We start from the raw sequence: 26,596 nt of genomic DNA, 5'->3' as shown, positions 1-26,596 counted from the left end.
CTTTTATTATAAAAGAAAAAATACCTATTCTTTAGAGGAGGCGTCAGCAAACTATGGCCTGTTTCTGTGAAGCCCCTTGAGCTAAGAGTAGTTTTTACAGTTTTTTTTGTGTGTGTGTGAGGACGATTAGCCCGCAGCTAACATCTGTTGCCAATCCTCCTCTTTTTTGCTGAGGAAGATTGGCCCTGGGCTAACATCCGTGCCCATCCTCCTCTACTTTATATGGGATGCCGCCACAGCATGGCTTGGCAAGCGGTATGTCGGTCCGCACCTGGGATCCGAACCCACGAACCCCAGGCCGCCGAAGCGGAGCATGGGAACTTAACTGCTGTGCCACTGGGCCAGCCCCAAGTTTTTACCATTTTAAAGGGTTATTAAAAAAAAAAGAAGCAATAGCAACAACAAAAAACAAAGAATATGGGGCAGAGACCGTATGTGCTGAACGAAGACTAAAATATTTACTATCCGGCCATTCACAGAGAAAGATTGCCGACCCTACTTTTCAGGATTCACTACTGCTGATATTAATGTGGAAATAGCAAAAGAATTTGGCTTTCTCTAAGTAACTTCACAACTTGTAGATTTAAAACGAAGCCTGATTAGGTGAGCATATTTACATCAAAAAGTTTTTCAAACTTGTATTCCTCAAATGAATTTCTTTAAATTGCCCAATACATTTTCATCCTCTTTTTCAAATACCAGTTTTTGGTGGAGGGTAAGCTGGTTAACTAAATTCTCAAAATATGTGGGAGACATTGCAGTTAGAGAGCTGCAGACAGTTCTAAGTTTTATAAGATGAAAAAAAGTGGTGTGCTTATTCAAATATAGAATTAGGGCATTTTACAGACCCCTAAAAGATTAAGAACAAGAGGAACTGATGTATGAAGAATGTAAGAGGTCACTCCTGGGAAATGGCGTGGTCACTTTGGGGCTGTACATGTATATGCATGCCAGAGGGACTTTTTTTTTTTTTTTGAGCATTTACCTTGAGGTTGAGCCTTCATCTGAAGAAGCAGTAGAGCATATTCCCTAACCTCTTTGTTACCACTTGATGCATTTCCAGAAGCATCTGAGCTTTGTTGGAAAGCGGAATGAATGTTTTCTCCTAGAGCGTCACTCATGGTGACAGACAACTAGAAAAAGCGACAGGTTTCTTTCAGGTGAAAGACCTGACAAAGCTTTCTTAGTGAAACCCCAAGTGGCATGCCTGAAGAAAGCCCAAGGAGAAAGGAAATCACCCCTGGGATTCTTCAAAGAGAATTAGGTGGACTCCGAGTTGTGAAGGGGAAGTTCATCTAACTACAGGGTATCCTGGCCTGTGCAGTTGCTCTAGTTGGTTGGTTGGTTGTGGGTTTATAGTTTTCGGTGTCTTTTGGCCTCCCACCATTGACTTCTTTTGTGTGTACCAGAAGGTGGACAGGAAAAATAAAAAGAGACAACGAATAAGAATACATTTGACCGCTTGATAGCAGCTCTGGCAGAAAGCCTGGTCGGAGTAAAGGTTAAAATTGTTGGCCTAAATCAGTGTTTAAAGTTAACTCTGAGTTAGGGTTGTCCTTGTAATCGGTGTCCTTTGGTGTCATGGACTCTTGTGCATAACCAAAAAAAAAAAAAAAAAAGTCTCACAATTCCATAGCACCAATATCCTTTTGTGAAATATGTGGGGGCTTGGGAGCTGCTTCCTCTGCAGCTTTTGTTCTATACGTATTTAAGCACTAAATAAAAAGCAATTTCATCTCCTCTCCCTTGCTAAATCTCTTATCCCCCAAGGCCCTTTTCTTTCTGGATAGACATACATGTTTAGTAAATAAAGGACTTACTGTGTGAAATTTTCCTTTGGCAGGAAGAATGATTATGACCACAATATGTTTCATGGCAACATGCATGATGTCAATCCTTGATAAATGTGCCCACGAAGAAATGTATCATTTTATGTATAACCTAAAATTTCAATAAGTAGCCATTTATCTCTCTATAGGGTGCTGTTCTTAGACTACAGAGTGCATTATTATGTTATTAGGGCTTTTTTTGTTGTTAAGTTCGTTTTTGATCTATTAAGAATTTCCTGGTGATTTCAGTAGTTTGGTAATTTATCGTTTATCTTCTAACAGGTATTGGTTATGTTGGGATGAAAACATTTATACAAGAGGAAATAAAAGTCAAGGAAGCAGATAATCGACTGATTTATCAGCCTTAGCAGACAATTTTTCTGATAATGCCATGGTAGCCATGGTAAATTTACTTCTGATTGCTTGAGGGGACAAATTCTGTATGCTTTTTGTAACAGGGAGGTGCACAAAAGGGTGAAGGAGCAGGTAATCAATTCGAGGACTAACCGGTACTGCTTGGGTCTCCAGACTGGCCCAAAGGCCGGTGGATTCTTGCTGTATTTTGAACTGTCCCTTTCTTATTAATTAGCTACAGCATATGTGGTGATGAGTATATTTTGTTTGGAGATTTCTAAGTAGCTCTAGTAATAGAAGCCTTGTCTTGCTTAATGTCTTTCTCAAATCTTTCATTTGAAAGAAATTTGGCTAAAGTTTAGAGATATGCAAAAGTAACCTATTGGTCTGCTCATAGTCCTTCTGGCCTCAGAGGACTTCACGCTGAGTGGAAGGGTGGGCAGTTTTGTGAAATAATACCCAGCTTGTACAAAAACTACATACTAACTGAGGCTACGGTTTAGAATCCTGAGGTGAACAATGCAGAAAAAAATGTCAGGACGTCATTCAAACTTTGGTGTATTAGTGTTCTGGAGCTGCTGTAACAAAGTACCATGAACTGGATGGTTTAAACAATAGAAATTTATTGTCTCACTGTTCTGGAGGCCAAAAGTCCAAGATCACGGTGTGGGCAGGGCCATGCTCCCTCTGAAGACCTTAGGGAAGGATCTCTTGGTTGGAACCACCAACCTACTTCTGGTGGTTCCTTGGCCTGTGGCAGAATGACTCCAGTCTTCATATGGTGGTGTCCCTGTGTGCATCTGTCTCTGTATCCAAAGTTCCCCTTTTTATAAGGACATCAGTCATACTAGATTAGGGTCCACTCTAATGACCTCATCTTAACTTGATCATCTGCAAAGACCCTATTTCCAAATAAGGTCAGATTCACAGGTACTGAGAGTTGGACTTCACCATCTTTTGGAGGGACACAATTCAACCCATGACACTAGGTTTTCATCCTTAGCTTGCACCCAGTTTTAATAAGCCTGGTCATTGTTATCTCAGCTATGGCAGACAAAGGCCACAAATTTAGAAGGAAGAGGCTCTGCTTAGGGCATAATAGAGAAAAAAAGAATTCAAAAGAACTATTAAGGTAGGAATAGTAACTTAAAATACACATGTGCTTGGGGATGAGCAAGCTCCCGAAAAGTCTTAGTAACTTCTGAGACACATTATATATTGCAAACATAATAATCATGTTTAACATATCATGTTTGAGTGTGTATACATTTTTAAATCCCATCAAAATAAAGTTTAAAGATGTTGACCACTTGAAGGTACTTTGGTACTTTTTGGTTATCTGAAAAATTACTTTTTTGTCAAGCTACTCATGTTCTGTCAGCTGTCCTGAAGATTTGGGTTTGAACTTTGCTGTGTCACTCACCAAGTGTGTATACTGGGTAAGCCATTAACCTTTTGGAACCTGGGTTTCCTGATCTGTACAATGAAGAGAGTACAGTCTACCACATAAAATTATTGTGAGGATCGAATTTGCTGATGAATATTAAAACATCTAATATAGTACCAGGTATATTTTCAGGGCTTTATGCATGATTGTTCCTTCATTCAGCAGATGTTTATTGGGAGCCTGGTGTGTTCCAGGCTTTGTCCTAGAGTTCATGGTTACACCAAGATTTAGTAGTAGAAGCAGTGGCCTTCGGACTGGGACATCTGAGCTCAAGTCCTGTCTGTGTTTGTGAATCAACCTTGGGCACATCCTGGCCTTCACTAGACCTCTGCCTAGAGGCTAGCCATGTGGACTAGATCTCCAAGGCTTTTCCATCTCTAAAATTATTCGTATAACAAAATTCAAATTCAATCAGTAGAGTTCTTGATATCCTACAAACCCATGTACAATCCTGGAAAGTGACCCTCGGTGCTCTAGCGTTTCTCCCTGAAGTGGGGGTGATAGGACTAGTACTATCTGTTTTCTGATAGTATTAATAGTAACAACAGTAGGCACCCCTTACTGAGCGCTTGACACTGTGCTCAGGACTTTTCATGTGTTCTTGCTTTTCCAAATAGGGTACATGTTTCTCCAAAGCAGATGGGTATCCAGAGAAATATGGTGCACCCACCTGAAGAATAAATTTTCCTAAATGGTTTGTGAGAAGCACTCCATATTATTAAGTAAAGGACAAGCACAGCTGTAGAATAGAGTGCAGAATTCACTAGAAATGTTCAGCTGAAACTCAGAGAAATTTGAGGCTTCCTGAAGGGGCCTTCAGCTTCAGCCCCAAGTGCCCTGGCGTACTGTTTTCTTTTCTTGGCTACTAGGGAGACTTTGGTGGAAAAGTTTACACAGCAGGCTCTTCTTCCTATTCTGGGTTTGACTCACATGAGAAAAATAGAATTATCATTTGTAATTTTGAAAAGAGTTCTCATTTCCAGTACGGACAAGTGCTACATTTCTGATGGTTTAAGCCCATTCTCCTTTCTCATTCATACATTTTTGTTTGTTTTTTTGGTTGTTGAGTTGTATGAGTTCTTTATATATTTGGATATTAACCCCTTATCGAATATATGATTTGCAAATGTCTTCTCCCAGTCGGTAGGTTGTCTTTTCGTTTCATTAATGGTTTCCTATACTGTGCAGAAGCTTTTTAGTTTGATGTAGTCCCATTTGTTTATTCTTTCTTTTTAAACAGTGATGTTCGAGGGGAGACCTGAGGAAGTAAGGGAATCAGCCATGTGGCTATTTTGGGGAAAAACAGATTTCAGGCAAGTGCAAAGGCCCTGAGGCAAGAGCCTACTTTTTAGAAAGGCAGAGCAGTAGGAAATGAGGTCAGAGGGATACAGCTTATGGAGGGCCTTGAGGTCAAGGTAAGGGTTGTGGATTTTATTCTGAGGAACATGAGAAGCCATCATGGATGTTTTAGGGATGGGAGTAGTGGAATCTGCCATAATATTTTAAAAATATTACCCTGAGAGTCAGAGTTAAGAGTCAGACTCTTACTCTGGCTGCTGGCTGAGAATAGCGGGGCAAGAATCAGAAGTCAGGAGACCAGTTGGAAATCAACTGCCGTAGTCCAGGCTAGAGATGGCAGTGCTTGCTGTATACGAGGGTGGTAGTGGTAGAAATGGTGAAAAGCAGCAAAATTTAGGATGTACATTAAAGTATACAGAACCTGCAAATGAATTAGATGAGAGGTACAAAAGAAAGAGAAGAGTCATGGCTGGCTTCGGGTTTTGGTCTGAGCAATTGTAGGGATGGAGGAATCGCCATTTATGTTGAGACGGGCAGTTGGATGGAGGAACGTGGGTAGTTCCTTGGTCACTGGAAGATCTGGCAACTTTGTATGAGAATACTGAAACTGGCTCAGATACTATTTGGAACTCAGTTTGAAGATAAGGAGTGATGTGTTCATTTGTGTAACCTTTCTTTTATTCATGGACATGCACAACAATAATTTGAAAATACTGCTGTGTGCAAAATGCTCCTCTTGACCCAGGAGCGCTCCCTCTATCTCAGTCTGCGGATTCTTATCCTCCCCAGACTTGAGCCTCTCATTTCCCCATGCCCTCATGGCACCTTTTCCCCAGCTGGACTGGTGACAGGAATCTGGTTGTCTTCTCCACCCTGGCAGTTTTAAATAACTAGCAGTTCTTAAATTTTCTTCCTGGCCACGCTGACTGCGGTTGGGTGCTCTAGGCGTCGATGTTTCGATAACTGTGATCTCTGAGGCTTTGTCCCACAGAGCTGATTGAGGGCCTATGCGTTTAACTCAGACTGTGGACTTGGAGCCCTGAACCCTGGAGAGGTCTTAGTTTCAGGCAGAACTGGTGTGGGGGATGTGCTAAGGCTTTCAGGCTACAGAGGAACAATTTAAAACTTGGCAGGTAAAACCGGCCTGCATGAGGATATGTTTTATGCTTAAAATCATAAAATTGGTTCAGAACGGCCTGAGGTGCAGCATACTAAACCTTTATTAAACATTATAGAGGTCACTGCTTTTGTCTTCCTGGTGCCTCTTCCCTCTCCTTTCTTCTGTGACCCACATTGAACCAATTGTAGAGCCCGCCCGGCTTCAGTGGTAGGTCCGGGGAGGGGAACATGACCTCCCAATAGGCCAATCAGAGGGGGAAAGACTTTTCTCCAGTGGTAAGTCATTGAGACGGAAAACCCAGAACCTGTGCAGCCAGGTTTTCAGCCTCCTGGGAAAGGTGGCCTGAGAGGATGAGGCTAACCTCTGAGAGAAGAGACTAGAGGCAAATGAGAGAGAGCCCTGGTGCTACTTTGCTATCTCTCTGATGCTGTCCCCTTTCAGTGTTTGGTACAGGACTGAGAACATAACCTACGGCTTCATGCAGTCCTGCTTGTCATGTACAACCACAGGAGCCCTAATACCTCTGCTATGGCCAGGGCATTGAGCAGGAATGCAAAACTGACTAACTCATAGTCCCGCCTCAGGTATTCATAATCTAATGATTTGATTTGAAAACTGGTGAGTATGGTAAAATGATTGATAAAATCTACCCTTAATAAATCAATAGATGGCGTCTTTTTAAAATGTGAAGACTAAAGAATATAAAAAGTTTTCTATTAGGTTAATTTATCCAACATATATCACCTGAATATTAGCTTTCTCTGTGACTGGGCTATTTCCGGTTTGATAATTGGCAGAGGAGGAAGCCCGCTTATAAATGAATTTCCAACATCATCTGTTAAAATCTTCTTCAGCCTTCGAGGTCTATTTCCAGAGCCACCTGCACCCTGAAATGAATCGTTCTTGAACATTTAATTTCTGAATTTAATTCCCAAACAATTAATCATTCAGAGAACAGTCCCCTGAACATAGTAACTACTCAGTAAACGTTTGTTGAATTAAGTCAATGACAACCACTTTTGTATAAAATTGCATGGAAAAGTTGGTTGTATGATTTGAGGTAGGTATTACAGATGTAACTGATAATACTGATAGTGATGTGTAGCCTTAAAAGATAGGTATGGATGTTTAGCTAGAAATGTGTATCAGGGGGAAAGAGATGAAAATGAACTGGAAGGTTAGTTGGTAGGTACCACGTGAACACACCTGCAGTCACAAGAAGGGAGTGTTGACTGCCAGAGAGCTAACCATGGGTCAGTGCCATCCAGGCGAGTCCTGAGAATTTGAGCCTTGTTCTCTTCAAAACATGGGGACCAACTGGTGGGAATGGTTTGTGGGTAGATTTAGAAATGGGGCTTTTATCTCCACTTGCTTTAACCTCAGCCGAAAGGCATGAAAATTAATAGCTATCTCCTATATTTTTTTCTCTCTCTGCTCCCCATCTTTCTGAAGGAGGATCTTCTGAGTTGAATACTGATCCAATTAAACGCATCTGATTAAAACTGTCAAACCGAAAAGGAAGTGAGTTGGAAAAAATGCAGCCACAGTTGTGGATCTCGAGTTACTGAGTTTCTGCTTGAGAACTGAATTATAAATAAATGTGTTAGGTAGTGGAATTTTGTTTTGTTTTCCCCAAAGGAGAAATATTCACCACATGGAAACAAAATTTATTCAGCATACTTTCATTCTGTAATTGCACCGTTTCTATTCTTAATTCTTTGAGTTTCTGATTTAAAGTGAAAACAACAAAAACAAACTGTTGTGGAAAATTGACAGGAATGAGTGTGAACCTGGCTGTCAGAGACATAGGTTGTTGTAAATTAGCAGTGGAAATAGCTTCCTGTTCTGGAGGTTAAAAATAATGTATTTACAAGGAAGTTATTTACATCGGCTGTTCAGAGGCTTCCCCGGGAGCCTTAGTTAGGGAAGCTGTGAAATCCATGGTGGATGCACAGGAAGCGTTTCCGGGATGCGGCATGTGCGGGGCTCTGTGATTACGGGCCGTGGTTCGTGTTGGTGACAGACAGGAAAATGGAGCTGTCTCACTGCCCCAGGGCTTTTCAGCTTGTGAAAGAGAGTCAAAGGCAAGCCTTGCTTGTTCTCAAGTTTGTGGTGTCCAACATATTAATCCTCTAGGTTGCAGGAGTGGTTTGTTTTGAGCTTCCAGATGAGAGAACCTTTTCTCGTAACATGGTGTGGAAGGTGCTGGGAGGGTGCAGACCCCACTGCAGGGGAGTTCCCCATACCTGGACCAATGCAGCCTTCAAGAACACCTTCTGGATGACATTGAACGTGAAAATAGCGAGCCGCCCAGCAAAGGGAAAAAAATTAATATTTGTGGGAGAAAATCCTTCTTGCTGCTGTTTTGTGAACAGAAAGCATATTTATTTGAGCCTCATGATTTTTCTTTGCACCTCCCCAATTTTTTTTCATTCATTTCTCTGAAAGCTTCCCCCACCTCTTGCTTGACCTCAGGTGATGCCAGAATAATTTCAGATATGTTTCTCCTCAGGTTTCTGGTCTGGCTCTTTCGAAGTCATGCGTTAAAATTATTTGGTGGGTTATTACTTGAATAACCTCCATTTCAGTAGCAGCATCTTCGGAAAAGCGATTATGAGTTTTAAAAATATTCTTTATGGATCCGAGTTTTCTTCCAGTCCAGAAGAGAGTGTATCTCGGTGACTGTGTCTGCTGAGAACAGAGGAATGGATGGTTGAGAAATATCCAGGTATTTTAGAGGACATAAACCAGTCTGTTTAAGAAATGCTTTGTTGCTTCTTTTGGCAAGGTTGGAAAAGTTGCTTTAAATGTGGCTATCAGCTGTTTGTATCATTCGAGTATGTTCGGATCTCCTTATCACTGCTTGATAGGATTAGAGCCTGAATTGACAACTTCCTTAGTTTTGACACTCTTACCTGCTTCAGCATGTTTGGAGGGGGAAATAGTCTTGCTTACTGAGAGTGTGGAGTGGGTAGGACATTAAGCTTGTCTTTGGGGCTTTGCCAGTAGATGTGCTGAATTCTTTAGGCATTTGAATCAGTTTTTGACTGATTGCAACAAACAACAGGCAGAAAGAGAATGGAGAGATCAGAGTATAATGGGTACTTACCTCTTAATGGTTTATTTCAAGATAGAGAGTGAATACTGTCCTTATCTATGGGAATTCTCTTGCTGATTTCTCTTTCTAGAGGGTGGAAAGATAGATACTGGGGGTGGGAGGGCAGCTGCTCAGAGCTCACTAGAAGTTGCCATTGAGAGGGCATCTGGCAGACTGGGCAGTGGGGCTTTGCCGAGCAGCCCTGGGCCAGGTGTTGAGAGATTTAGGTCCTTGGTTCTGGCATTAGCAGTAGGTTGCTGTGTGTCTTTGATCCAGCCAGGTAGCCTTTAGAGTATTTAATAGTCTCCGTAAAATGAGAAGCCTGGACATGTGGTTGTAATTTTTTGTGGTTCTCAAAACCCCTGTTTTATGTAGCTTGTTAGTTGACCCTTATCATTTGGTTCTAGAACAATCTTGACTATCTACCGCTACTCTGATATGACAAAAATATAATAGAAAAGTTTTTACTTTTGAATCATATATTTTCCTATGTTAGTTCATATAGTGAGTGTCCATAAAGATCAAAGAAGAGCTTCTTCGAGGAGATGTTCAACTATTCTTACTGTAGTGATTTTTAAATCTTTTACTCTCTTACTATATATGGGATAGTTCCGATGTGATTTTTCTGAAGGATGAGATATTTAATCTGAAGTCAAGAAAGGTGGTTTGCCAAAGGAACATAAAATTAGCCCAATTTTTGAAATTGATGTTGACTGCTTGGTGTTTGGTAAAAAGCCTCGCTATGAGAAGCCATTGCGGAGATGAGTAGTTCAGGGTCCCGCCGATTTCAGGAAAGATGAAAAATGTTGAAATCAAGTGGGAAGAAGGAAATGTGGCAAATCACAGGGAACCAGACTGTTTTTAAAAGAGAAAATTCAATTTTATCTGCTTTTTTCCAGCAAATTCCACTTGATATTTTACATTTTCTTGATAACTTAATAAAGAATCTCAGGAAGGAGTTGCCGAACTTTAGCTTAGTGAAAGAGAATTTGTCATTTGTGACATTTCTTCTCTAAATAGCATAGGAAGATCAATGTATTAGTTTATAGTTCATGCATTACTGGCTCTAGCTATTTCTATTCAGAAAAGAAACAACATGTTATATAGCAAAACTTGGCACAATGGGGAATTTTGGTTCAATCCCTAAACATTGAACTCTGCTAGGGACCAGGCATTGTGCTAGGCACAGCGTGGGATATGCAGATAATAAAACACAATTCCTGCCTTCAAGGAACACCAAGTAACACTTACCTTTTAGAAGATAAGCTGATAGTAGACAGATAATTTAGAGTGATATGAAATCAACATAAACAAAACATAGGAATGTTGGCTCTCCATTCAAAATATGCACAGAATCTGGCTGCTTCTCATCACCTGCAACTACCTTGAGCTGAGCCACCATCATCGCTCACCTGAGTTCCAGCCTTGTAGCTGGTCTCCCTACTCCCACCTTTGTACCTGTAGTCTCTTTTCCACACAGCAGCCAGAACAGTCCTTTGAAAATATGGGTCACATTATATCAAACTCCTCCAGTGGTTCCCAGTTTCACCAGATGCAAAAGACCTTTCAGAAGTTTACAGTGTCCTGCACAATACACACATTCTCTCTCTCGTGTTATTTCTCTGACTTCCTCTCCTGCTGCTCTGACCTTCACTCACTCCACTCTACTCACACTGGTTTCCTTGCTGTTCCGTGGACATGCCAGGCATGTTTCCACCTTAGGGCCTTCACAGTGACTCCCTCTGCCAGGAACACTCCCCTAAAGACAGCTGCACGAACAACTCCTCATTTGACTTTCAAGTCTTTGCTCAAATGTCACCATCACAGTCAGTGAAGCCTCACCCCAACCACCCTATTTAAAATTGCAACTCACCCCCCACCCATTACTCCCAATCCTCGTCCTGCTCTATATCTTTTTCCATAGCAGTTATCATCCTCCGACTTAACTATATGATTTATAATTTTGTTCAACATCTATCTTCCTCAGTTGGAATGTAAGCTCCAAGAAGGCAAGATCTTTGTTTTGTTCAATGTCGTACAATCTAGAACAATGCCTTGCATGCAGCAGATGCTCCATAATTATTTGTTGAATAAGTGAATGAATGAATGAGAAGGAGATATTAATTCTGACTGAGAGTTTTAGGGAGAGTCATGAGGAAGAAACCTTTGAGTTGGGTATTGAAGGATGAGCAGAATTGGACAGGTTTTCTAGGGAAAGACCTTCCAGATGGAAGGAATATCTTAAACAAAGGTATAAAGTGATAGAGCTCATGAGTGCTCCTGGAGTGGCAAGGAGTTCTAACTCACTGGGGCTTGGGAGGCAGTGAGAGTGGTAGTGGTGGATGGATAAATTAATGGACAAAAAATAATTAAAGGACACTCTTAGTAGAGTGAAGGGACAAATTACTAATCACTGCCTGTATAAGATGGCAGGCATGTTGGTGATTGGAATCGAGGACTCTCAAACAAGTAGCATGCATAACATGGGAGACGGTCTCACTTTAAGAAATCAGTAATGTGAATAGTGTTTCTTAATGAGATCTCCTTTTTATATAGTACTTGACTTTTCAAAACGTGGTCACATGCTTATTATGATTTAAGCTTTATAACAGCTGGGTGAAATTGTTGAAATATAGTATATAATAGGCAGGTCTTATTTACAATGTGATAAACTTTTTAAAAAATTTGATTGCATCTTATATCAAACCAGCTAAGTGACTTGCCTGAGGCCATGGAGTTTGAAAGTGGGGAAGCAGCTTCCCACTGTCTTGGATCTCATAGCCATGTTTTCCCACTCTGCCAGACTGTCTCTCTAATTCTGACTCGATACTCAAGATATCTAGCTGGGTTTTTTTTTGTGGTGAGGAGGGTTAGCCTTGAGCTAACGTCTGTTGCCAATCCTCCTCTTTTTGCTGAGGAAGATTGGCCCTGGGCTAACATCTGTGCCCATCTTCCTCTACTTTATATGTGGGATGCTGCCACAGCATGGCTTGATAAGCAGTGCGTAGGTCCGCGCCTGGGATCCAAACCTGTGATCCCTGCACTGTCGAAGCGGAGCTCAGGAACTTAACCACTATGCCACCTGGCCGGCCCCTCTTGCTGATCTTTTACAAGAGTACAAACCTCTTTCCATTTCTCCCAGTCACTGAAAATAGCAGTCTCTTCATCCAGTTACTTCTTTACCACATCCATTTTTCTCTTTCTCCCTTTTCCATTTAAACTTATCTGGAATAATTATTAGAAAGATTAGTGTATGTCGTGAGTGGATGTGTTTTTACTTTTGCCTGTTTAGCATTTTGCCTTCTTTCAGGCTTATGCCAAGACTGTCTGACTCAGCACCTGACATTCTAGTAAGCTTGTTGCTGTCTTTCATGTGGTTCTTGGGTGGAAGGGAAGAGAAAGCATGTCAACAACTCCATTTGAATGTCTTCACACTTGCTTCTTGCTCACTTTGGGAGTAAACCTGATCTTCTTAATTCCCCCAGATGTTAGTAGGCAGGAAGAGACGGAGGCAGAACTCAGTGAAGGCGAGCACTGGTATGGAAACTCTTCAGAGACTCCATCAGAAGCATCCTATGGAGAAGTCCAGGAGAACTATAAGTTGTCTCTGGAGGACCGGATCCAGGAGCAATCCACTTCCCCGGACACCTCCTTGGGAAGTGCCACGCCCAGCAGTCACACATTGGAGCTGGTGGCACTTGACGGTGAGGTCCTGCGAGACTCACTGCAGTGTCAAGATCACCTCTCCCCTGGCGTGTCTTCTTTGTGTGAAGATGACTCCCCAGGCTCTACTAAGCCTTTGAGCAGCAACTTGAGGCGGCTGCTGGAGGCCGGGTCCCTCAAACTCGATGCCACAGCTACAGCCAATGGCAGGGTGGAGTCCCCAGTAAACGTTGGCTCGAATCTCTCCTTTTCCCCACCATCCCACCATGCCCAACAGCTCAGTGTTCTCGCCAGGAAGTTGGCTGAGAAGCAAGAACAGAATGACCAATACACTCCAAGTAACCGTTTTATATGGAATCAAGGTAAGTGGTTGCCAAACTCAACCACCACCTGCGGCTTGTCCCCGGATTCAGCCATCCTAAAACTAAAAGCTGCAGCCAATGCTGTTCTGCAGGACAAATCTCTCACCAGGACTGAGGAGACCATGCGATTTGAGTCCTTTTCCTCCCCTTTTAGCTCCCAGTCTGCCAGTTCCACCTTGGCAGCTTTATCCAAGAAAGTCAGTGAGAGAAGCTTGACTCCTGGTCAGGAGCACCCGCCTCCGGCCAGCTCTTTCCTTTCCCTGGCTTCCATGACCTCCTCGGCGGCCCTTCTGAAAGAAGTTGCAGCAAGGGCTGCTGGGAGTCTTCTGGCTGAGAAATCATCACTGGTGCCTGAGGACTCTCTACCGCCACCGCCTTCAGAGAAGAAGCAAGAAAAAGTAACCCCACCACCTCCGCCACCACCTCCACCACCTCCGCCACCACCGCCACAATCCTTGGAATTATTGTTACTCCCAGTTCCTAAGGGAAGAGTTTCTAAACCCTCCAATTCAGGTATGGAATATTTTATTTCAATCATCGTGTAAGTCTTTTTTACTGTAAATTGCGATGTCTTATTCATTGCCTTATTTGGTTGGGTTCCCCATCTGATCTGAGGCAGGAATAAAAAAGCAGGAACACAACAAAATACTTTAAGTAAGCAGCGTAGTGGTCTTTCATGTATGTATTACACAAAGACTTCACAAATAGCCTTACTTTTGAAAGGTAATGAATAATCTTAGAGACATACTGTACTCCTCCCTTTCATATAAATGATTTTTTTTTCTTACCAAGTTCAGGCTAGGTCCATATGAGATATATTTAATGGGGGAAGATCAAAGCATCTTTGTCATGGAGTATGTGGCATCATTGAACATAGGGGAGAAAAAAAACCCACTGCTTTTGAAACTGTGGACCAGGGAGAGCCCACTCTCCTGCTGGCTCCGTCACAAATGGACTTTTGTATAATCAGTAACTACTCTGCCCTAATTTATCACACTCGGTACTTTTATGTTAGCATTTTTATTACTTTTTTGTGGAATTTAAACCTTTTTCGCTTATCCTATTCTTCTATAATTTCTTGTCATAGAACTCTAAAGAATATTGTCATTCAGACATAATCAAAGCATTTCCTGCAGATGCTTTATTGTATTCAAATCCAATCAGATTCTGAAGGAATGTGCATGTGGAAAATTTGAATCATAAGTTTTTCTTGTGGGGACAGTCTTTCCACAGGAGAAGTCGCTGTCTGATAGAGCCTTAACATTCACAGTTATTCATCAGAGGGAGAAATTTAGTCACTTGAGTTCTTACCGTGGAAACATCATTTCTTGTACCGGTTTGTTTTTAAATTGTGCACATGATAAATACATGGTCCTGGGGATGGATGTATGGAGTTTCAGATGTCTCTCAAGGATATCCTGCCAAACTGGAACAGGAAGTAGGCTGTGTGTCCTCATCAGTATAAACACGGCCATTGTGTGTCTAGCCAACTTTTGATTATTTGCAGCCGTATTGATGAAGAGTGCTTAAAATGGCAAATAATTGACTGAAGGATCACAGCTAACATCAGTTTGATGCATTTATGACAGATTTCCATTTAAATTGCTGAGTTAGCTATATGCACTAATTATAATGACTTTAAAACTTGTGTAAACAGTAGACTAGAACTAGGAAAATGGATATCTGGAACTGTTATGACTCGAAGTGATCCAAATCATTTGCTCCAGAGTTTCTGAAGTGTCAGTAAAGTCCTGAAATGTTTATCAATTCTGAGTTTCATTTCTCCTCACTTCTCACCTGCCATCTGGTGACATAAAGAAAGAACTGGCTAAAATTAGGGAACAAGGAGAAGAGCAGAGGGAGCTGGGTAATTTTGCAATGTAATAAATCACTCCTGATTTATAGAAAGATCCCTTAGGGGTACAGCAGAAAGAGAGGTATGGCCATATGTAAAATGTAATTTTATAAATATTCTCTATCTGGTTATTGAATAAATGTATTAACGGTGTTTACACTGTAAATTCACCTGGACATTAGTTATTTGGAAAAGCTTATGCAAAATTAATAATAAACTTTAGTTGACTGAAGACTTGGAAAGAAGTAACTGATAAACTGTGCCTCCTGAAGACAAACTCTAGCAGCTGTCATTTTTAAGTGCCTTGGGTATAGCCAGCAATAGTTGTGAAGTATAATTTTTTCACTCGGTGACTAGATGCATGTGAAGCTGAGAAAGAGGTCATGAATGGACTTCCCGTGTAAGGTGGACTTTCTGCCTATTTTGTTGTAGGATATACACCCGAGGGAAAAGATACGCTCCCTTTTTGGTTTAAATGCCCTTAATCCACACCAACATCTCAACAGGCTTCTCAACAGAATTTGTTATGGAGATCTATAAGAAATCATTTTGGGGCTGGCCCTGTGGCGCAAGCGGTTAAGTGCGCGCGCTCCGCTGCGGCGGTCCGGGGTTCGCCGGTTGGGATCCTGGGTTCGGATCCCGGCGCGCACTGACCACACCCCTTGTCAGGCCATGCTGTGGCGGCGTCCCATATAAAGTGGAGGAAGATGGGCATGGATGTTAGCCCAGGGCCAGTCTTTGTCAGCAAAAAGAGAAGGATTGGCAAATGTTAGCTCAGGGCCAATCTTCCTCACAAAAAAAAAAAAATCGTTTTTTTCTTTTCTCTTTACTTAATTTATTCTTTTGCTGAAACGCTTCATATTTGAATCAATGAAAATGTTCAAACTGCAAGAGGAGAGAAAGGAACTTCTCAGATTTGGGCTCTGCAGCCCCCTGCTGATTGACTGGTACTTGGGCCCCCTGTTTCCCACGTGCCTCTGTTCACAATCCAAGACTTGGTGAAGCTGCTCCATTGACGGAGTAATTGTATTAAAAAATCATTCGTTTTGTAAAACTCACGCCAGAGGAAAGATCGCTGCAAAGAAAAACCGAGGGGTCTTGCAACGGCCACTCAAAAAATGCTCCGTGTCTCCATGTGGACGCATCCTAAATTCAGGTTCTGTTTCTTACTGCATGGATTGGAAATAGAAGAGAGGTGCCTCTGTGCACTTTTCAGTTAAAGCGAATGTCATCACTTCCCAGTATCTTAACTAGATTATGGGTTAAGAAGGAGTTGATAGAATATCTAATTTTGTTATTTATCTTTGTATCATGGAGAGATGATTTGGTTGGTGTTACTTGGATCCCTGATTTTTGAATCTGAGTGGAAAGGGAGGTGGGTCTTCTCTGTCTGCCCCTCCCCTCCCTATTTCCTCCTTCTCCCCTCACCCTTGTACACACTGTGCTGTTGGTTGCAGGACAACCTGGAGGCTGGATTCGGATGTAATTTGGCTTTACCTAAAAAGCGTTATGGGAATGTGGTGAGAGCCTCACCCACGTTTCTAAACATTTCTCACTATTATTTTTTTTCCCTTCCCTTGGAAAGAAATCTTAGTTTAATTCAAATTAGGTAGGTGGACTGGCCTCTCGCAGCAGGGAAAGGGTTTCTGTTGCCTAATGACTTAAATAGACAAATAATAACCAAAAAAAATTCCACAGAAATAAACTACACACCATCCTGATTTCAAGCAGGGCTTACATTTTAAAGCTATTTCTCAAAATGTTGCACAAAGGGCATATAAAGTTGATTCTAGAGTTACAAAGAGATATATGCTAGAAAAGCCAATCCTGTATTGAGTAATTTAGACACCAACATTTCTTTGACCTTCTTTAGGTCAAGGGAAGTCCAAACTATAAAAAAAAAAAGAAAATATCTTTTAGATCTGGCCTTATTCCTCTATTTTGAACAGGATCCGGTTGTAGCCAGGTCGTGGTGTATTTAATTCCTTAAAGCGTCCAGCACTCGAGAGCCTTTCCCCCTGCAAGAGAGACGCGACACTTGAGGAGGAGGTTTCTTTCATGTGACCGCGTGCCCCAGCACATGCTACACTGCTCCTCTGAAAGGGGACACGATAGAGAGAAGATTATGTGCGTTTGCTATAAAGATAAATGTCACACATTGACTCAATTCTCTTTGAAGCTACTGTTCTGTTGCAGCTCAGCATAAAATAAATGGTTTTTATTTTAAAGACAAAGTTTCTTGTAGAAGGCCAACAAGAGTCCCAGGATGCCAGGCTCCTAGTTAAAAGAAATAACAAGGAGAATTTCAGAGAGAGGGTCTCTAAAACATCTTATTTTCCTGAATAAAATTTAATATGCTTAGAAGCAAGTTGGTCTCATACAGCTGACAGCCAAGAATATTTCCTGGGTGAATAGATAGGGTTTTTCAGCTGCTGTTTTTTTTTTTTTTTTTTTAATGTGATGTTATTAACACTATTGCAAAAGCATAGAAAATCCAGCAAGTGAGGGAACCTCTCAGATACTCCCATTAGATCCATGATTATTATTGCCGTAATCTGGGAATGATCACATGCAGGAACTTGCTTAGAAAATTCACTTTTTAATCCAGATTCAGAACTATCTGTCGCTGGTCTCAATTATATTTCCAGTGACTTATTATTATTATTTTTTTTTTAAGGAAGATTGGCCCTGCGCTAACATCTGTTGCCAATCTTCCTCTTTTTGTTTTTTCTCCCCAAAGTCCCAGTACATAGTTGTGTATCATGGTTGTAGAGTTGTAGCGCTTCTATGTGGGACGCCACCTCAGCATGGCTTGATGAGTGGTGAGTAGGTCCTCACCCAGGATCTGAACCGGCAAACCCCGGGTCGCTGAAGCAGAATGCATGAACTTAACCGCTATGCTACCAAGCGAGCCCCTCCAGTGATTTAAACTTAGACCACCTCTAGATATCAGACTTCTCTCTCAGTTTTATTGACTATTTACCAGGTGTTAAAATATGCATTGATAATATCAATGTCAATAACAACAGATAAGTCTAGTGATATCCATTGCTAACATAGCTTTTTGTTTCCCTGAAATAACATTTGAGAGACACACCTAAGAAATTCCATTAAAAGATATTAAATCCATGTACATTGTTAGGGAGGAGGATGGATCATCCTATGCAGATATGCACCAGTAGGTTAGTAGGCCTAGAGATGGTGATGATGCACAGATTATGCACACCTAGGGTCACCTGGCATCTTGAACTCCTTTGATGTGTATGGTAAGATCTGTATGCAGAAACTGCCCACTTGCAAATTATCTTGATTTTCTGCAAATTGCCACATAGAAGACATTGCTACATAAAAGGACAAAGTTTGATTTCAAAGCCTACAAAACAATTACATTTGTCTAAAAAATATCTACTTTGAGTTAAAACAGTTAAGTTAATAAAACGCTCCATGATTATTATTATTATTATTTTTAGCCCAATGAAGTTTTGTTGTTGCTTTGTGGATTTATGTATAGACAATAGGGTTGAGCACTAAACCGGAAGTAAAGAGATTGGCTCCAGTCCCCCACTAACTAGCAGAGGGATTTGAAGCGTCCACCTCCGTTCAGGTTTCTCAACTGTAAACTGGGCTGGTTGGGAATTATCTCCAAGATTCCTCCCTGCTTTAAAATTCCTTGCTTTTTCTTTCTTTAACTATTTGTCTATCAACTCAAAGCAAACGTTTCTTTTTCTATTTTTGAATTAAATATGTTGCTTCTTCAAATTCCCTGTCAAACCTCCTACAGAATTGTCTCTGCCTTGCGCAGATGTTGTCCATTGTAAATAGCTTAACGTATATTATTGTACTTTATTAATGAGGTGGTCACACTGTATGCATTTTTAATATAATCTGTTCGAAAATTCATTTTGCAAATAGGTGAGGTAGAAGTGGTGAACATCTCTGTTTACACACACATTTGTTCAAGATGTTTATTGGCGTGCTATGTGAAAGGCATGCACTCTTAGCTTAACACTACTTCCACTGGGACTTACTGGCAGCTTCCTGTACCTTTTTCTTGCATTTCCAGCACTTGTTTCATTTTTTTTAATAATCTCTTGACCCAGCCCTTTCCACTTAATCTCATTACAGTCCAACACACAGTTGTTGAGTTGCTCATTGTACCTGGCACTGTTTTGGGTGCTGGAGACACAAAGGTAAGGACTTCCAGCCCTGCCCCAGCCAGTTCCACCCCCAACCCTCTTCTTCTTCTTCTCCCCTTCTTTCTTTTCCATCTTTCTCTTTTCTCTGTTGAGCTGAATTTGGCCACCAGACTTCTGTGTAGGCTGAGCCGGACCCTACCTGTGCAGTACAGTGGACTCCTGGTCCTTTATTTTCTCTTGGCTCCAGTAACAAGGTTCCATGTTGGACCAGGCCCTGAGCTGTGAATTTATTATGTGATGTCAGCTGTTTAAATTTACATCTGCTCTGAAGGTGAGTTTTCTGCTTTGGAGGTTATGACTAGAGTTTATTTTCACTACTATTCCTACAACAGCTACTACCAATAGCTTCCATTTACTACGTGACAGGCATTTCACACACATTTATCATCTCTTTTATTCCAATAATAATATTGCCTATAAAGAGAACATGTTTTCTCTAAAGTAGCCAGTGAGCAGCTGTCCATCCCACTGGGTCTCTTAGCGTTGGGCGGGATTCAGCTTTGTTTGTGGTGATGCTAACTAGCTAGTGATATATTTGGGGGAAGTTGTTAATCAGACAGTCGTAAACTAGGTAAAATTATGAACATTTCAATCCTGTTGCCTCAAGAACCTGTGGTTCATTCTGAAGAAGTGGTCATATTTCCTTAGGCTCTAAATTTGAGTGAAATTTACAGCTGTCAGTTCCTTGAAAATAGTTTGGCATACAAAACAAAAATACATTCTTACTTCCTCCATTCTCTAAAGTAACTAACAATATCATGGACCCATGGAAGGGCATCCTACTAAAATATGAAAATTTTTTCTTTTTTTTTTTTGGTGAGGAAGATTGTCCCTGAGCTAACATGAGTGTGAGTCTTACTCAAAATATTTTGTATGTGGGTCGCCGCCACAGCATGGCTTGATGAGTGGTGTAGGTCCATGCCCAGGATCTGAACCCGTGAACCCCAGGCCGCTGAAGCAGAGCGTGCTAACTTAACCACTATGCTGCCGGGCCGGCCCCTAAAATATGAAAAATTTTTTTGAATAAATAAAAGTGCAGATTTTACCAGGGGAGATTAATGGCTAACTTTGAAAATCAATCATTGTATTCTGCTTACTTTTATCATTTGGCTTCTGTCGTCTTCTTTTCCTGCCGTGATCAGTTAAAAATGTCAAATAGCTAGAGTATGTAGCTGTTGGACCACATACCTTATAGTTAGTTTCTCTTCATTGTGAGTACTCTGATTTTTTTCCCCTGTCAATCCAAGGACACCCTAATTTGTACACAATTCATGTGTATTTTGATGTTAATAAAAACTAAGGAAGCATAGCTCCAAAATAAAATAGATTAATATGAAATAGTAATGTGCAGTGTTTAATGTAGTGTAGACTGTAAAACATTTGCAATATAAAATAGGCGATTAGGGTGGGGGCTAGGAGGGTGTCAGAAAAAACAGAGCATATTGGTCACATTCTGCAAAGCAAAGTGTCTGGAGGAAGCCAGCAATGTTCTTTTTGTCAGCTAATGCCTTTTTATTGCATTCCTATGATGTACCGTGAAATCTCAGGTCAGCAGAGGACACCTCAGTTTTTCTCTTGTCTCCCAGACAATTCTGTAAAATTAGGCAGTTTAGGGTTCAGATAGTTGGAAATACTTCTTGAAGATGAGGATTAGTGGCAGCCTTTCTTACTACTTTGATGTTCTTACAACCCAAAATAGACATCATTATCATTTTTTTCCCCTCTGGTTTATGACAATAATCTCACCTAGAGGCCTGATTCAGTCCTTTCTCTCAAATCTGTTGTTCAACATGTAGTCTTTGTGATCAAGATGTCAGAGTGGAGGAAATGACACTGAAGGATAGGAAATGAGAGACCAGATTAGGGATAGGGCTTCAGGTCAGCAGAGGCAATCAGCACAAACAGACAGCAGGAAAGCTACAGATGGGTTAATAAAGGAGCTTGTTTAGAAGCCTCTACAAAGTGTGCTTTTCTAGAGTGAAAAGAAACCTTCAATCCCCACCCCATCCCCTAATCGGAAAAGGAAATACTTGTGATGGAACATATCACAAGTAGCATTTCCAGACTTGAACGGAATATTTTTAGATAGAGGATTCTTTTCAAGTTGCTTGGTTAAGCTAACCAATATTGCTTATACCTATATTAGTAAAACAGCATTTTTGGAATGCCCTGACTTGATTCCAGAACGCTTCTGGTTCTCTCCATTTTAAGTGGTTCATTGCACGTGGAGGCTCAGTTGACTCAATGAATAAATAATAAGATTGTTTTAAAGTTTACACTTGGGAATATTTCCTTTTAAAATTATAAGTAATGTGTGCATTAAAAAATTCAAATAGTACAGAAGACTATAAAATAAAAATAAAAGTTTCCCTTCCTGACCCCTTCCTTTTAATCCACAGTCCTTTAAAGTTAACTGCTTAATGGTGTCTCAGGTGTGCTTCCAGACAATTTTCATACAAATAAAAGGATATCCTTTTTTTGAGTCATTTATTCTTCCCATTCTTCCTACTTCCTTCTTTTTTCATTCAAGTATTTAAAAGCAAATCCAAGACCTCATATTCATTTGCTTGTAAGTATTTCCATATATATATTTCCAACAGATAAGGACTTTAAAAAAAATAGCCACAATAAATATTATCACATCTAGCAGGATCAACAATGGTTATGTGATGTTATGGAACGCCCGGGCTATAATCATTATTTCCTGAATTTTCTCGAAAGTGTCGTTTCATAATTGCTTTGTTCAAATCAGGAGCAAAATAAGCCTCACACTTTGCACTTGTTTTACATGTCTTTTAAGTGTCTTTTCATCCATACCCCTTCCCTTTTTAAAATACCATTTACTTGTTGAAGAAACTGGGTCATTTGTCCTGTAGAACTTCCCACATTCTGAATTTGGCTGATTCTATCCTCTTGGTGTGTTTACATTTTTTTTAATCATCTATATTTCCAGTAAACTGCTAGTTATATAGAGGCTTGATTAAATTTTTTGTAAGAATATTTCATAGGTGGCTTATCAGAAGACACACAATGTCTGTCCCATTTTTAGTGATGTTAAGATTGAGCAGTGGTTTTAGGTGTTGTCAGCTTGATCCATCCTTTATAAAGTTCCCTATCAACATTTCACCTAATGGTGTTAGCAGCAATTGATTCCCATTTTTTAGAAAATAGAATCACCCTAGACATACAGTTTCATGTCTTGCTTTATCTACTAACTCTAATATCTTGGACGTGTTTCTATATCAGCATCTGTAGATCTAGCTCATGTTAAAAAATGGCTTCAGAGCCAGCCCTGATGGCCTGGTGGTTAAAGTTCAGCACGTTCTGCTTCTGTGGCCCAGGGTTCAGTTCCCAGGTGCAGAACCACGCCTCTCGTCTGTTAGTAACCATGCTGTGACAGCAGCTCACATAGAAGAACTAGAAAGACCTACAGCTAGAATATACAACTGTGTACTGGGGCTTTGGGAGGAAGGAAAAAAAGAGAGGAAGACTGGCAACAGATGTTAGCTCAGGGTGAATCTTTCCCAGCAAAAAAAAAAAAAAAAAAAAGCAACAGCAAACATTTATAAAAATGGCTTCATATATTTTATTTTATGAGTGTATTACAACTTATTTAACCCATATGAAAAATTTCTGATCCCTCCTAATTGAGTGTGAGTCCTCAACTCTACTTGTTTTGATTTCCTATCTCCCCAAGTTGCAGAAGCTAGTGTGGCACTGAGCCATATAAATTGATAGACCAGAAGTGTAGCAACGCAGTGTCACAACAGAGACCCTTTCCTGTGGGAATGGCGGAGGGGAGAGTAATCTTAGCTTTCCTTGGAGGAAGTAGCTGGTTTGTTTGCTTTCCTGAAAAATTGAAGCATTTGTGGCTGCCTGGTTGTGGCTCTAACCAAAGTGGGCAGTGGGGCCCAGTCGCAGTGCAGAGGAAGGCAGTGCGTCTTGTTAGTGACAACCAGAGGGACAGAAATAAGAGGGTGAACAACCCTGACCTTAAGACCCCCTGATGGCCCAATTGGCAGCAGCATCTGCTCAAACCATAACTAAACAAGTCAACAGTAGGATCCTAAAATTTGTCTCATGGGTTGTGAGGTTTATGATGGCTGTTTGATTTTCAGTGTGGAGCAGTGCGTTATTCTCTGTCCCACTTGATTTGTCTTTATTTCTCGCTGTTTTTCAAGTTCAGGAATTCAGATATGAACTCGAGTCTGGTAGTTTCCTTCAAGAAACAAAGCCCCTGAAGTCAGGCTTCTCTGGGCTCAGCTAGGACAGGCTAACGAAATCCCTTTGCAGATGCACTCCTAAGTGTGGGATGGCCTTTGGAAGTAAGGCTTTCACAAGGCAGGATGGTCAGGTTTTGAAAAATGGAACCCAGTTGGAAGTAACGAGCTCAACGAGAAGAAAAGCAGCAATAAAACTGCCTCATGGATAAAGTCTTGGAATTGCCAAGGAAGAAAACCAATTCATTTTTAGTGTTCTTTATATAGCAATGCATGTGAGTTAGTGCTGGATGCAATGTACCTTTTTGTTTTCCTTAATTTTCCTGTCTTTCTCCTTCTTCCAAGCCTCAGAAGAGGAAAGCGGAAAGCCTTTCCAGTGTCCAATATGTGGTTTGGTTATAAAAAGGAAGAGTTACTGGAAGCGGCACATGGTGATACACACAGGTTTAAAAAGTCATCAGTGTCCGCTCTGTCCATTCCGGTGTGCTCGCAAGGACAATCTCAAATCCCACATGAAGGTAAGCCAGCTGCGGACAGGCCTCACGGAGAGGCAGGCCCAGCCAGGGCTCTTGCACATGGTCCAGTGCAGGAGCCTTCTGGGCAGGAGAGGGGCCACTGGTGGAGCTTACGGATGACAGTGCTCATTGTCACAAGGCAGAACACAACGCAAACGAAGCCCGTTAAAGAGGGTCTCCTTGTAAAAGTCGTCACACTCATTTTACAACCAAAAACTTAAAGGCAGAGAGAAGCTTCAATATCCATATAACATATGTATCATAGAGCCATTCTTTCCTTTTGGAGACCTGTAGTGTAGAGCCATCCTTTCCCATTGGGGTGTAGCAGCCTAACCTGGCTTTGCATGGCGGTGCATTTCTGGGGCGCTCGGAGGAAGAGTTGGGGAAGAGCAAGAAGCAGGGAAAGACAAGTACAGGAAGGGAGATGTCTCCTGAGGGATGTTTCCTTCTGCCGCTGCTTCGCTCTCCAGCTTACAAACCCAGAGGAACACCCAGAGACACCTGATAGAAGTGTGTCAATAGAAGAGAGACACCCGGGCTTTAACTTGCACCCTGTGGGAGGCTTGGGGGCCGTTCCTGACCAGACTGAGTCCTCCTGAGGCTGTCAGCTTTTGAGCTGTCATAATTTCCAGGATCACACTTAGCAAACAGCTAAAGACATTGTTTTCAATGTCCTATTAAGAACAATTGGGGGGCTTGTGCCTGTAATAAGCATATAGAGAATTGACTAGACTCTGTGTGTCACTCTTATGTGAGATGGGGGGAATCTTAGACATCTAGAAATCATTTTAGCAGACCCCATTAATACTAAGGGTTTTCTCTGAAATTCAACAAGGAAACTCATGACATCAAAATAGCATGACTTTTGAATTGGATAGACCTGCATTTAAATCTTACTGTGCAACTTACTAGCTAAGTGACCTTGAGCAAATGAACATTTAGACTCTCAATTTTCTCATCTGTTAAATGGAAATGATAATGTTTGTCTAGAAGAGTTATCATTAGTATTTAAGGAGATTATATTAGCAAAGTATCTGACACAGAAATGTTCAATGGTAGTTATTTGATTTCAATAACTATCATGGAAAACCTTAATAATGGCAACAATCATTTTCATTGATATTTTCGATAATTTGGCTTTTGACATTGTTTATAAAGTTTTTACTTTCTTGCTATAAGAAATATAGTGTATGTACATAAGATATTTGCTCTTTTCAAAGTCTTGTAGTCTAATCCTTTTGAATAGATCAGTAATCACTGTTTAGAATTGTAGCTCTAAAAAAGTGTCATCAGACAGACCCTCTACTGACTTTAGGAAATTGCTTATAAGATTAAAAAAAAAAATTAAATCCATGATGTAATTTGTTTTCTATCATTTGCCTTTTCTCCTGGGAGTAGCATGCCCTTCTTCTTCCGAATCCATTTAACCAGGGGTTCTGGTTGGTTGAATTTTACTAAGCCTCCTTAGTTTTTACTTTAACCCTCCTCGTCCTCTCTCACCTCTTCCCAAAATAAAATCTCATATTTTACACCTGCAAAGTGGATTTCATTAGCAGGATAAGACTTCAAAAGAAATGCCTTTAAAACTAAAATTTGTTTTTGTTACCGTGTCTTTCGCTGTGTTTAGAAATCAGGTCTGGCCAATTTAAAGCTTCAGTGAGCAGAAAACTCGCATCTAGCCTGACACCTTGTAAGCTTGGTTTCAGCTCGGGGTCACTTAAAACAACCTATTTATAAACCCGTGGAAAAAAAGCTGGGTTTTCAATAGCGGGAACTACTGACCCTGAAACTACAGGGAGATGAGTTGGGTGCCTTGATGATACAGACGGTCGGCCATGACAGTGTTACAGATGAGAGCTACGAGGGCTTTGTGGGTCGCGGGGTCTCAGAATGCTTTCAGAACAAATCAATAACCAGTACAATAAAGCAGTTGTGTGAAATTACTACTTTATTCAAACTCATGGTGTCCTAACCTGTTGAGCTTCCACTCCAGCTTTTGATAAGGGAAGTGTGAAAAGGGCTCATGCAAGTTAATTTTATCAAATGGTGTACTCTTTCTGTTCTCTGCTCTCCACCTCACATAGGCACCCTTTTTTTCTTTAATTAAAGAAGTCATGGTTTTATTTTGATTAGACATACTTCAATTTTGCTAAATTTTGCAAATATAGTCTACATAGACATATAATGGCTGTGGTCTTGTGAATAGATACCCTCTGCTGCATTCACCAGAGACTACAGATATGGACAGATTTTCTAAAACAAATTCTGCCTAAGAAGTGGGGGCAGTACAGCCTGTAGTTTGAGATCTCAAACTGCATGGTCAGAAAAACCTTAGTTAGAATCTCAGTTCCACGACTTTTGGTAGTTGTGAGATGTTGAGCAAATCATTTAACCTCTCTAAGCCTCCGTTTCCACTCATGGAGATAATAATCATCCAATCTAGCTCATGGAGTTGTTGTAAGAGTTAAATGAGGTAATGGACATGAAGCACTTAATACAGTCCCCAGCATGAAGAAACACTCAGTAAATGTAGCTAATATAGTAATTATTATCCAAAAGCCATCTGAATATATATTAATGTTTACATTTAGAAATAAATTAATAACATGGTATAAAAAGATTACTCCAAATTTTGTTGC

The 26,596-nt window shown here is 40.8% G+C and overlaps 1 protein-coding gene across 4 annotated transcripts in view; it reads left to right on the top strand.

Moving 5' to 3' along the window:
• Nucleotides 1-26,596, top strand: part of ZNF827 (zinc finger protein 827) — a 173,415-nt gene that overhangs the window by 19,243 nt on the left and 127,576 nt on the right. For all 4 annotated transcript variants that reach the window (XM_058550145.1, XM_058550147.1, XM_058550149.1 and 1 more), the window contains exons 2-3: nt 12,632-13,684; nt 23,788-23,960. In XM_058550145.1, coding sequence (XP_058406128.1) covers nt 12,632-13,684; nt 23,788-23,960 — 1,226 coding nt within the window. The remainder of the gene's footprint in view (nt 1-12,631; nt 13,685-23,787; nt 23,961-26,596) is intronic.

The sequence above is a fragment of the Diceros bicornis genome, chromosome 11 (genome assembly GCF_020826845.1).
Source record: "Diceros bicornis minor isolate mBicDic1 chromosome 11, mDicBic1.mat.cur, whole genome shotgun sequence".
NCBI lineage: Eukaryota > Metazoa > Chordata > Mammalia > Perissodactyla > Rhinocerotidae > Diceros > Diceros bicornis.
This window is presented reverse-complemented; position numbering and strand designations above follow the sequence as displayed.